Source organism: Symphalangus syndactylus, chromosome 2, assembly GCF_028878055.3.
Source record: "Symphalangus syndactylus isolate Jambi chromosome 2, NHGRI_mSymSyn1-v2.1_pri, whole genome shotgun sequence".
NCBI classification, from domain to species: Eukaryota; Metazoa; Chordata; class Mammalia; order Primates; family Hylobatidae; genus Symphalangus; species Symphalangus syndactylus.
This window is the reverse complement of record NC_072424.2, coordinates 35,075,955-35,089,410: the sequence shown is the minus strand read 5'-3', so window position 1 is coordinate 35,089,410 and position 13,456 is coordinate 35,075,955. Positions and strand designations below refer to the sequence as shown.

General features: G+C 51.8%; 1 protein-coding gene across 1 annotated transcript in view; it reads left to right on the top strand.

The window, feature by feature from the left end:
- Window positions 1-594: 594 nt before the first annotated feature.
- Window positions 595-13,456, top strand: part of NEURL1 (neuralized E3 ubiquitin protein ligase 1) — a 96,341-nt gene continuing 83,479 nt past the window's right edge. The window contains exon 1 of the mRNA XM_055250163.2: window positions 595-1,370. Within this exon, the coding sequence (XP_055106138.1) occupies window positions 1,286-1,370 (85 nt within the window). The 5' untranslated portion in view covers window positions 595-1,285. The remainder of the gene's footprint in view (window positions 1,371-13,456) is intronic.

Genomic DNA, 13,456 nt, shown 5'->3' with positions numbered 1-13,456 from the left:
TGCAGAGGCTCCTCTCCCCCACCTTGCTACAGCTAACAGAACCACCCAGTTCAGAGCTGGTGGTCTTCTGATGATCTGTCCCGGAGATCTGTTCCCTCAGTTTGGCCACAGCTCCAGGCTTGTGAGTCTGGTCCGCGGGCATTCAAAGGCCCTCAGTGGCATCTGTGCATCAGTGAGACTGCCCGGAGTTGCTGCTCTGAACCCTTGCCCTAGTGCCCCTACCCTGGCTGAGAACGGAGGGTCAAGTGCCCGGATCCTAATCTCAATTACTTTATCCAAGCATCCGCTCGCTTATTTACATGTTTCCCTGGGCTCTCCACTCTGCGCCAGGCACGGTACCTGGAGCTAGGGAAACCGAACATTAGTGCTGGCTTCGCCCGCCCCTGCATCCGGGGAGCTCGGCGTTCTCGCGGCCCTGCTCCCCTTGTTTTCAAGTGCAAGTTCCATGGTTCCGTGCTGGGAATAAGGCCAGCCCCAGGGGCCACCATACTCGCCTGATGTCTTACCCCGACCCGCGCCGCCAACAGCTTGCGGCTACGGGAACGCGGCGCGCCCCGGGGCCACATCTGGCCTAGCGGGCGCGCGCGTGTCACTAAGACGCTCATTCACCGGCGCAGCTGTCACCATAACAACCGGAGCGAGGGAATCCTGGCGACTGCCGGGGCGGGGGGCGGGGGGTGGGGGCGGCGGTCGCAGGAGGGACCTGGTGCTGGCGGGACCGCGGCGGTCGGGGGACACCAGCCGCGTCGGAGCGCCCAGCACGCCCCGCGCTCCGCCGAGCCCCGCTCCATGCAGACCCGCGGGCAGGAGGGAGCCACGCACATCGCCGCCGCGGCCGTCCCCGCGGGGCGGTGACCGAGCCTGCCTCGGAGCCGCGGAACGCCCACGTCAGGGACCCTGACTCTATGGCCCCGGGGGAGCGCGCCGGAGCCGCCGCGCCGCCCACCCCCAGCCGGAACCCGAGCGTCCCGGGGAGCAAGCGGGGAGCCCCGGGCGTCCCCGGCCCCGGCCCAGGGCCCTGCTTGTGGCCCCCGCTCCGGCCACGGGGCATGGGAGGCAGGTAGCCCCGCTCGCGCCAGGACACCCGTGGCGGGTGGAACCCGCCAAGGACCGCGAAGTCCAGAGAAAGGAAGCAGAGGAGCGGCCCGCCCGCCCCCGGCCGCAGCCCCAGCAGGGCCCTCCCCCGGCGGCGCGCACCCGCGCGCGCACACTCGCACACCGCACCTCAGCTCCTGCCCGGCCTCGCCCCCACCCGCGAGCGCCGAACCCCCTGGGGCCGGATGCCATGGGTAACAACTTCTCCAGTATCCCCTCGCTGCCCCGAGGAAACCCGAGCCGCGCGCCGCGGGGCCACCCCCAGAACCTCAAAGGTAGGCTCCCCGGCCGGGCGCTGCTGGAGGACTGGGGGCGCAGGTGGAGGGCCAGGGAGGTGTGGTTGGGGAGGGCGGGCAGACGCCACCTGTTGTGCGTGTCTGAAGGCCGGAGATGCACCTCTGGCCGTGGAGTGGGCTGGGGGTGGAGGGCAGCCGGCGATGATGGTGATGGAGGATGGCGTCCCGCGGGGTCTGCGCAGTTCTGTCTGCTGGCATTGGGAACGTCACTGGAGTCCCCTCAGGCCATGGTGTTAGGCGAGCCTGAAGAGGTGGGAAAGGATGTTTGCCAGGTCGATAGGGGAGTGGGGAGTGGGGAGTGAGGAGGGAAGCTTGGGTCGTCCGTCTCCAGGGAGGCACTTCGGTGGGTCTCCTTTCCATCGGCCCTAGGGCTGGAGAGACCAGGCTGGGAGCACTAGTTGCATTTCCAATGGGAGGGTTTTAAAAATTCAGGACAGGATTACAGCAGCCTGGAAGAAAGGGTCAGAGCTGCTGGTTCCTGGGGTCCTTTGCAGCCGTTGGGTTTTAGTATCCATTGAATTAGTTTGATTTCTGGTTTTCCCAAAAGACCAGATATCCAGTCAGAGCCCTAGAAAAGAGGGTCTGGGAGCCTTGAAACAGAGGGACATTTACCAGGAATGTCTTTGCTCTCCACCTCCCCAGATCCACTCAGCACCCTCAGGGTGGCCCTAGGCGCAGTCTTCCCGTTCGGAGCCTGCCATTCCTGTCTTGGAGCTTCCAGTGCTGTCTCTGACCTTTGGAAGACACTGCTGGGTCCTCCCGGGCCCTCAGACCCTACTAAATTCCTTCCGGAAGGTGCTTTTCTGTCACCTCAGAACCAGTGGCACTTGTCCTGGGCATGATGGCTAAAAGCCAGAAAGGGGGCTTTCACAAAGAATACCCCACTTCCTAAGCCCCTCAGGTTATGAGAAGGATAACAATAGTGCCCTTTAACACAAGGCATCGAACTTTCTCAAACACATTTTCAGTGAGCATGGACACTGCTTGGGGTAGTCAGCAGAGCAGAGCTAATCACACTATACCCATTCTACATATGAGGAGAACCAAGGCTTGCTTCAGGTTCCCAAAGCCAGCCAGACCTTGGCGCTAGGTGCTAGGCTGTAGACCCCTATCTTTTGACTTGGAATTCTGTCCCTTCTTTTGCTGAGCAGTTAACTTTTAAGACCAGGGAAGAGGAGGAGAGACGGGACGACTGTCCTGCATTCTAATACTCCAGCTCTTTCAGAACTTCAGCTCTCAGTTGGCTCAGGAAAATCAATGGATTTGTTGTGTTTTTCTGGAAATTAATATGGCAATACGTGTCAAGATACTTTAAAAATATCAATTTGTTGGCCGGGTGCGGTGGCTCACGCCTATAATCCCAGCACTTTGGGAGACCGAGGCAGGTGGATCACTTGAGGTCAGGAGTTCCAGACCAGCCTGGCCAACATGGCGAAACCCCGTCTCTACTAAAAATACAAAAATTAGCCAGGCATAGTGGTGCGTGCCTATGATCCCAGCTACTTGGGAGGCAGATAGGCAAGAGAATCCCTTGACTCTGGCAGGTGGAAGTTGCAGTGCTCTGAGATCGTGCCACTGCACTCCAGCCTGAGCGACAGAGCGAGACTGTGTCTCGCTAAAAAAAAAAAAAAAATCAATTTGTTGACCTTGTAATTCTACCTTGAGGAACTGATCCTAAGGAAGTGGAGATGCAGGAATATATACTTATGGCACTAGGCTAGCATGTTCATGGCAGTGTTATTTATACTAGGTGGATAACCTAAATGCTCAGTAATCATGGTATATATTCTTGGTAGAGTACTATGCAGTGATTACAATTATATTTGTGAAGAATATTTGATGACTGTGGAAAACGCTCACAGTATAATGACAGAATACAAAGTTGTGAAGACTGTATGATCCCAATTTTGTTTAAAAAGTGGTATGAATGCAAAAAACTCCAACAAAAACAAAACAAGCAAAAATGCCTGTAAAGTTTCCAAAAGGTTAGCAATTATTTCCTCTGGGTATGGGATCATATTGGATTGCATTTTTCTTTTTTATATTTTGCTCTTTTCTAAAATTTCTATGATAAGAAAGTATTGCTTTTGTAATCAGAAATAAGCTATCAGTGTTAGCAAGTATGAAGACTGTTTCTGAGCATTGGAAACAGATTCCTAATGAACCTATGAATATCGTTCAGCTCAACCTTCTCTGCAAGTGAGAATAATGAGGGAAAAGAATAATTATTTGCCCAAATTAAAGTGGCAAAACTTGGCCCTGTCCTTCAGGGGGCAGGGGTTAGCTGGGGGCCAGCGGGTTGACTTGGCCCTTAATATTCACAGACTATCTTCCTGAGAAGGCCTTGCTCCATCCTTGACTCTATGGAAACCCAGAGAGCTCCCAACTAATTGCATTTTTTAATCTAAAATTTGGAATTGTGGGGATCTGAGGTCTCTGTGGCTAGGGTCTTTGGCAGAAGGCAGGAGTGGGGGCCCCATCCACACACCACTGTAGGTGACCATGGCAATTTTGATCCTGCTCCTACTAAGCCTGAAATGAAGGACAGAGGGTACCCATGAGGGCCACCAGTTGTTGGCTCTGTCCTTCACCCAAGGTCCACTGATCCTCCTTCTCAGCTTGACTTCTAGGGACTTCTTCCTATCTTTCTACCCTAATAGAGCCATCACCTTTATTCTGTAATTGTTTAGTGTTTATTCCCAATTCCCTTCTAAATGTATCAGCATTGACCTACGAGCCTTCTCTGATAAATCAGTGGTCAGCCAGACGTCCATTCTAATTGAGTTGGTGTTGACCTGATAGGCTGTGATGCTAACTGCCTACCCAGAGTTCTGCTGGGATGGCGTCTGTACTCAGCCTGAATTTATCTCTAATTCTTGTCAGTGCTCATCCAGAAATTTGCTGGGAGTAGGGGTGGAGTGACTGTCTTGATTTTTTTCTCTCCCTACATAATTGCAATCTCTTGATTCCTCACCATTTTAATTAAAACAACTGGAAGGGATCTGGTATAATAGGGATCCTGGGAGTGCTAAGATTGGTCTGGCTGTCAGGCTGACATGACATGGGACATGGACCCCACCATCGCCTCTCGGGTGGTAGACTTTGGTCTTCTTCCTGGGAACACACTGACCCCACTCTGCTGCTGGTGATTCCCACTGGGTTCTGAACAGCATTGGTCTAGGAGTGTTCAGGGGAGAGGTCCATGGTGTAGCTCTGGGCTTAGAATCAACAGGCACTGCCCGAGGAGCTCCCATGTGCCCAGCTCGGAGATAAGACACCCCTGGGCTTTCCCAGGCTGGAGATCTACTCAAAAGGCATGGATGAGGGAGTGAATGGAATCAAGTGTTTGCTTGGTTGTACTGTCGAAACCCAGATGTGTGGGCAGAGGTCAGAGAAGGGGTATCAGGGGAGGATCTGAGCTGGACATGGAGGGAACTGCAGGAACTGGATAGACAGCAAGGGATGCAGCACAGTCCTAGGGTGTGGAAGAAGGGAGAAAGCCACAGACAGTAAAGGCTTGGAGGGGCTTGAGTGTATATCTATATATTACATGAAATAGAAAGTATATGTATATGGAAATTAGTATATATTTTCAGTGAGGGGCACAGAGTGACTGGGGTAGGGTGCACAGGAGGTTCATGCCTTGTGGAGAAAAATACGAAGAATAAAGATTTTCCTCCTTGCCCAGGTCTTTCTGAGTGCCTGACTGGATGGGCTACCTCCTTATTTATTTTTTTTTTTTTTTTGAGATGGAGTCTCGCTCTGTTGCCCAGGCTGGAGTGCAGTGGCGCGATCTCGGCTCACTGCAAGCTCCGCCTCCCGGGTTCACGGCATTCTCCTGCCTCAGCCTCCCGAGTAGCTGGGACTACAGGTGCCAGCCACCACACCTGGCTAATTTTTTGTATTTTTAGTAGAGACGGGGTTTCACTGTGTTAGCCAGGATGGTCTCGATTTCCTGACTTTGTGATCCACCCGCCTTGGCCTCCCAAAGTGCTAGGATTACAGGCGTGAGCCACTGCACTAGGCCCATTTTTTTTAATTGTAAAATTTACGTAACCCGAAATTTACCATTTTAAAATGTATAATTCAGTGGCATTTAGTACATTTACAATATTGTACAACCACCACCTCTACCTAATTCCAGAATATTTTTATCATCCCAAAAGGAAACGCCATGTCCATTAAGCAGTCACTCCTGTTACCCTCTCCCCTGAATCCCTGGCAACCATGAATCTACTCTTTGTCTCTATGGACTCGCCTATTCCAGGCATTTCATATACATGGAAGGATACAATATTTGTCCTTTTGTGTCAAGCTTCTTTTACTTAGCATAATCTTTTCAAATTTCATCCATGTTGTAGCGTGCACCTTTTTTCCTTTTGTGGTTGAATAATACTCTATTGTAAGAATATGCCACATTTCACTTATCCATTCATCAGCTGGTGGACTTTAGGATGTTTCTACCTGTTGGTTTTCATGAATAATGCTGCTATGAACATCTGTGTCTAAGTTTTTGTTTGAACACCTGTTTTGGGTTCTTCTGGGTATACACCTAAGAGTACACCTCCCATCTTTCAAAAGGTGGTGCTTCTTGAATTGGATACTTCACAAAGTCACTGGTTGTGACAGCTGTAGGAAGGCCGTCCCCCTCCAGCTCTGGCTGGGTGTGACGCCAGCGAGACACCTGTTGTTTTCAGTCTCTTTTCTATGATGGCTGAGGCTGCTGGGGGCCTGAAGGAGGAGCTGCAAAGGTTGACTAAGGGTCTTGATTCTTGCGGTGGGCCAGAGTGTCTGTAGATCCTGAATTTCCTCACTACTCTCTGCGGATGAGAGCAGGGGCAGGGGAAGGCTCATCCTTGGACAAGGTCTTAGCTATTTTTCTTTCCCTCCCTCCCTCCCTCCCTCTCTCCCTCCCTCCCTCCCTTCCTTCCTTCCTTCTCTTTTTCCTTCCTTCCTTCCTTCTCTTTTTCCTTCCTTCATTCCTTCCTTCCTTCCTTCCTTCCTTCCTCCCTTCCTTCCTTCCTTCCTTCCTCCCTTCCTTCCTTCCTTCCCTCCTTCCCTCCCTTCCTCCTTCCCTTCCTCCTTTCCTTTCCTTTCCTTCTTTTCTTTTCTTTCAGCTGGAGTGCAGTGGTGGATCTTGGCTCATTGAAGCCTCAACCTCCTGGGCTCAAGTGATCCTCCTGCCTCAGCCTCCCAAGTAGCTGGGACCACAGGCACACGCCACCACTCCTGGCTTATTTTTATAGGTTTTTTTTTAAGAGATGGCATCTTGCCATGTTGCCCAGGATGGTCTGGAACTCCTGGGCTCTAGCAGACCTCCTGCCTTGGCCTCCCAAAGTGCTGGGGCCACTGTGCTCAGCCCCTAGCCATTTTTCTGCATTCACATTCTCGCTGCTACTTCCCCTGTCTGAGTCCTCATCCCAGATATTGCCACAGCTGCCATCCTAATTGGCTTCTCTGCCTCTGGTCCCTCCTTCGATGCTGCAGGAGTGATCCTCCCAAAGTATTATCTTCATCATACCCTTCCCCCCTTCAGTCACCATAATGGGATATTCAAGGTCTCCATTCTTTGGTCAACCCACATATCTTCCCTCAGCTCTTGTCTGGGCTCCTTCCTTGGTTGTCATGACGCTTGCAGATTAGGTGAGCTCATCCAGCTCTCTGCCCCCGGGAATGCAGCAGACGGATCTGGGGGGTGCCTGGTGGCCTCCTCAGAGTGACTGACTGCGTCAGCCCCGTGTTGAACCCAGAGCACCCATCCTGCATGCCCTGTTGGTTTTCAGTTCAGTTTTACCTTTGAACCCTGTTATGTTAATTATCATAATAATATTTACAATAGCTACCATGCACTGGGTGGTTACTATGTACCAAGTTCTTATATGTGGATTATTTCCATTAATACCCTCCCAACAACCTACAGAAGGAGGTAGCATTGTCACTGTTTTACAGATGGGGGAAAAGAGGCTAAGAGAGGTTAAGTAACTTATCCCAGTCCACACAGTTAGAAACTGTTGGGACTGGGATTCAAAGCCAGGGCTCTCAGACTTTAGAGTTTATTACTGTGATCGCTGTATTATCCTGCCCCTGTAGCATTTAGCCTTGGGTGGGCTCTGTCTTTCATTGTGGGAGAGATATGGGGGGAGTAATTTTTGAGTCTCTGGACAGAGCCCCAGGGCTGGGAAAGGGCACACAATGGGGTTCTTGATGCTTTCTCCCTTGGCTAACCAGAGGATCAGGAGGGCTATGCTAGTCTGGAATTCCCAGCCTCCTCCCCCTTACGCTTTCTTCAGGGTTTTAGACACTTTGGAGGAAACTTGCGGTTCTTTGGGGCCGGTGTTTCTCAGAGTGAGGTTTTTCTACTGCCTGCATCAGCATTAGCTGGAAGCATGTCTACCATGCAGGTTCCCAGCCCCCAGCTCAGACCCGCTGACTCAGAATATATTGGGGATGGGGCCCTCAAACCTGCGCGTTTAACAAGGTCCTCAAGATCTGAGAACTGTTGTGACTCTGGGGACTCAGAACAGTCCTACTCTTGCATGCTTGGAGGAGATGGGACGAGGCTTCTCAGAGGAGGAGAGCTCGGAGTTGGATGGGGGAGATTTGGAGGGGAGCTAGAAAGGTGTCTTGGTGAGTGGGGCTGGCAGCAAAGGCACAGAGGCAGAGAAACACAGGGTGGGTTCAGGGACGGTGAGCAGTCCTCTTGCCTGGATGTGGGGTCCCCAGTGGGAAGGTTAACAGGTCAATCTTTGAAGGTAGGCTGGGGTCATATCTTGGAGGGCCTATGATACTAGGACGAGGAGGATAGATTTTATCCTGTAGGCATTGGGAGCCACGGACAGCTTTTAAGCAGGATGCATGTGGTGATTTTATTTCAACAGCACCAACGGCAGTGGAAGGCAGGCTGGGGAGAGGAGGAGATGAGGCATCTTGAGCTGCTGAGAGGTTCGCAGAGGCTGTCAGCCTTCTGTCCTAGGCCATGCTGAAAGGGCTGGGCGTGACAGCCAAGCTGACCTGCTCATCTGGAGTTCCCATGGGCAAGTCTGGAAGCACTTCCAACCCACAGCTATGGGCAGCAGGACCATTGCTCATAGGCAGGGAAAAAAAAAAACAAAAAAAGAAACCAGCAATGAAAGGATTTTTAAGAAGCCCAAGTTCTGATGCTAGGTGTATTCATGTAAATAAATTCATTTAATCTCCCCATTAAGGAGAGGTAGGTATTATTCCCACTTTATTATTATTATTATTATTATTTTGAGATGGAGTTTCGCTCGTCACCCAGGCTGGAGTGCAATGGCACGATCTCAGCTCACTGCAACCTCTGCCTCCCAGGTTCAAGTGATTCTCCTGCCCCAGCCTCCTGAGTAGCTGGGACTACAGGCGCCTGCCACCAAAGTCCAGCTAATTTTTGTATTGTTAGTAGAGACAGGGTTTCACCATGTTGGCCAGGTTGGTCTCGAACTCCTGACTTCAGGAGATCTGCCCATCTCGGCCTCCCACAGTGCTGGGATTACAGGCGTGAGCCACCACGCCGGGCCATTATTTATTTATTGTAGAGACAGAGTCTCTCTATGTTACCCAGGCTAGATTCAAACTCCCGGGCTCAAGCCATCCTCCTGCTTCAGCCTCCTGAGTAACTGGGACTGCAGGCGCACACCACTGTGCCAGGCTCTTGTTATTCCCATTTTATACACGAGACAGCTGAGACTAATGGATGTGAAGAGTGCTGCCCAGAAACACTGAGCTAGGAAAGAGCAGGGCTGGGATTTCTACCCAGGACACCAAAGCTGATCAGCGAGGAAGCTGATCTTGGGGGAGAATTTCTCCATATTAGGACTCTTTTCCTGGGCCCTCTGGGATGGTGTCTTAGTCGGCTTGTTCTGCCATAACAAAATACTACAGACTGGGCGGCTTAAACAATGGAAATGCATTTTCTCAGATGCAGAGTCCTGGAGGTTGGAAGTCTGAGATTGAGGTGCCAGCACGGTCAGGTTCCATTGAGGGCCCTCTTCCTGGCTTTCCGGTGGCTCCTTCTTGCTGTGACCTCACATGGCCTGTCCTTGGTGTGTGCATATGGAGTGAGAACGACCTTTCTCTCCCCCTCTTATTATAAAGCCACTAATCCTATCAGATCAGGACCTCACCCCTCTGACCTCCTCATTTAACTTAATTACCTCCTAAAGGCCCTATCTCCAAATATAGTCATATTGGGCATTAGGGTTTCAATATATGAATATTGAGGGGGCGGGTAGAGTTCAGTCCATAGCAGATGGCATTTGCTCACTTCCAAGGTGTGCACAGTGAGGCACAGGCATTGGTTCTAAATCACAGAGCCCAAGATGGAGGCAGGACGAGCAAAAGCGGTAAGAAAAGGAGGAAGAGTGAGGATAGGAAGGAGGGTGGGAGCTGGGCACTGCCCAGGGTGTGCCAGGGCCGCCTGTTTCCTGTTAGTTTGTGCCTGTCTCATTCCTGGACCTGCACACCCAGGGGCCAGAGCTGAGGGGCTGCTTCACGCTGAGCCGGTTGCTTTGGCAACCCTGGGCAGGATGCAAGTGGTCTCCTTGGTAACGCCTGGGAAACCTGCCTCAGGGATGGAGGGAAGTGAACTGGCCAGCATCAGGCTCAGTGGCACAGGCAGAACTGGCCCCGGCTGCTGAGACAAGCTGGCCGATAGGAGGGCCAGCTTCCCAAATAGCCTGGGCTGCCTTTTGGCCATTTCCAGCAAATCAGAGTCCAAAGGCCCTGTGGGTCCTGCCTGGCCAGACCAGAGGCGCTAATGGGCCAGCCCAGGAAGTGGGAGGTGGTAGGGGGGCTGGGGAGAGGGAGAATATAGCTTCTGGATGACAGATCCAGCTCCAGAGTTTATTAAAAGATGCTTATCAGGAGTCATTCCCTGGATGGCTTTGGGAAATGAGCAGGTGTTGACACTTGTAGGGGGTAAGAGGGCAGAACTTAGAGAAAAAGAAGAGCTAAGAGAAGAGGAGGAGGGAATAAGCAGGAGTCACTGGGAGGCAGGTGGGAGGCCTTGGCTTTTTCTCTGCTCTAGTGACAGTTCCAAGGGGAGGTGGGGCTCCGGCACTGGGCTTGGGGACTGAAGTTCTCTGAGGATGAGAGTTGGGGTTTGTGGGATGCACTGATAGGGAGGGTAAGAGGTGGGTGGGAGAGCTCATTTCATTGTTTAACAAACTCAGCATCAGCTGAGGGCCATCAGCCGTGGGCTAGACACCTTCCTGGGCACGTGGATACGGTGAGAAATGCAATAGGTGAGCGCTCACCACTTCCAGCTTACCCTTTAGTGGGAAGGCAGATGGGAACAAAAATGACAAATGCATAAAAAGAATCTGGAGATCACAATTGCTAACATATACGTGCTAGAGCTCATGCTGTTCTCCCCCCCGCTTTTTTTTTTTTTTTGAGACAGGGTCTTGTTCTGTTGGCCAGGCTGGAGTGCAGTGGCGTGATCACAGCTCACTGCAGCCTCACCCCTCGGGCTCAATGGATCCTCCCTCCTCAGCCTCCTGAGTAGCTGAGACTACAGGTGTGCACCATCATGCCTGGCTAGTATTTTGTTTTTTATTTTTATTTTTATTTTATTTATCTTTTTGGAGACAGAGTTTCACTCTGTCGCCCAGGCTGGAGTGCAGTGACGCCATCTCAGCTCACTGCAACATCTGCCTTCCAGGTTCAAGGTATTCTTCTGCTTCAGTCTCCTGAGTAGCTGGGATTACAGGCACACACCACCATGCCTGGCTAATTTTGGTATTTTTAGAGAGCTGGGGTTTCACTATGTTGGTCAGGCTGGTCTTGAACCCCTGACCTCGTGATCTGCTCTCCTCGGCCTCCCAGAGTGCTGGGATTACAGGCGGGAGCCACTGCTCCTGGCCTGTTGTCATGTTTTCTTAGGCTCCCTCCTCTTGGTTGTGACAATTTCTCACACTTTCCTTGCTTTTGATGACCTTGACAGTTTTGAGGATTACTGGTTACGCATTTGTAGACTGTTCCTCTGTTGGGATTTTTGTGGTGTTCTTCTCATGATTAGATTGCGGTTTTAGGTTTTGGAGCGAAAGACCACAGAGGTAAAGTGCCATTTCCCATCATATCAACGGCACATGCTGTCAACATGACTCATTGCTGTTGATGTTGACCTTGAGCGCCTGGCTGAGGGAGCGCTTGTCAGGTCTCTCCATTGTGCAGTTAAAGTTACACTTTCCTCCCTTTCCATTGCATTCTTTGGAAGGAAGTCACTGTGTGCAGCCCACACTTAGGGGGTGGGGGGGTTACGCTCCACAGGGGTGGGGTGTTTACGTTCCACCTCCTGGAGGCCAGAGGCCCCGCTATCTTTAACAGTTCGGCTCCACTATTTCTTTAATTTCTTACCCAAACAATTATCTCTGGGTAAAGGCTTTGAAGGAGAAACTAGGGAGCTATAAGGGGGGACCTTGACTTGGTCTTGGGGATCAGGGAAGGTTTCTCTAGGAAGTGACCTGAAAATGAGTAGGGGTTGGCCTCAGTTCCTAGATGGGAAGCTACTAGCATGTTAGGCATCAACTGTTCATTTCTCATCCTTGGCCCCTGCCGATTAAATGCCACTGGCCGCTCCAAATGCCGATGTGCCATTAAAAAAATAATAGCTCTCCTGTATCTTTTTTTTTCTTGTTTTTTTTTTTTTTTTTTTTTTTAAAGAAACAGAGTCTTGCCTTGTTGACCAGGCTCTGGAGTGTGGTGGCCATGACCTTGGCTTGCTGCAGCCTCAACCTTCTGGGCTCAAGCGAACCTCCCACCTCAGCCTCCTGAGTAGCTTGGTCTACAGGCACACAATACCAAGCCCAGCTAATTTTTTTTTTTGGTAGACGGAGTCTTGCTCTGCTGCCCAGGTTGGAGTGCACTGGTGCGATCTCAGCTCACTGCAACCTCCATGTCTGGGTTCAAGCAATTCTCTCTGCCTCAGCCTCCCGAATAGCTGGGATTACAGGCACCTACCACTACGCCTGGCTAATTTTTGTATTTTTTAGTAGAAACGAGGTTTTGCCATGTTGGCCAGGCTGGTCTTGAACTCCTGACCTCAGGTGATCTGTCCACCTTGGCCTCCCAAAATGTTGGGATTACAGGCTTGAGCCATTGCTCTCAGCCCCGGCTAATTTTTTAATTTTTGTAGAGACAGGATCTCACTATGTTGCCCAGGCTGGTCTCAAACTCCTGGCCACAAGTGATCCCCCCACCTTAGCCTCCTAAGGTGTTGGGTTTACAGGCATGAGCCACCATGTCCAGCCAGCCAGCTCTTCTGTATCTTAAAAAGCACCCTAGAGGGGGCAGTACTACCCCAGTTGAGCTGGATATGGAGGCCACATGAAGGGTGTTCTTAGGAGAAGGAGCCCAGGACTGGCTCAGAGCTGCTGCCGGGTACAGCAGGGCTGAGCCCTGGCCAGAGTCGCCCCAGCCCTCCTGGCCAAGGAACTTTCAGCAGAAAATCATTAAGTAGCTGCTTCCTTGCCTCTCAGAGGTGTCCCACCCCCTTCTCACTCATTCTGTCCGTGGAAGTACATTGCTGGTCACAGACTGTGTGGGGACAGGGGAGGAGGAGGAGGAGAGAGGACCCTTCTTGGGATGGGGGGTTAGAAGAGGGAAGTATGTCTGCTGGCTTACCCGGATGGCCTTCTGTAGCCTTGTTGCCCTAGAATGCCATCCTGGCTGCTCCAGCGGTTGGGATGAGGACGGAAAAGGGAGAATGTTGACAGGTGAGGTTGCTAGGATTAAGATGATGGCAGGTCCACATGCTCTTGGCTTTCACCTTCATCCTTCCCACTTGGCTTGCCCCAGCCCCTGCCTGGTGTCTGCTGAGAGGCTGTTGTTCTCCAGGACATGGGGCAGTCCAGAGTATGTGTGTCCAAGTATGGGTGTCCAGGTGCCCCTGAGAGGGAGAGGAGAAGGCACTCTGGCTCGATCAGGGTAGAATGAGGCTGTAAGGATATTCCAGCTGATTCATTTCATGTATTGATGCCTGCTCTGAGCTAGGCATGGTGCTGGGTATGGAGAATTGAGAGGTGAGTACTGGGCATGGTCTCTACCCT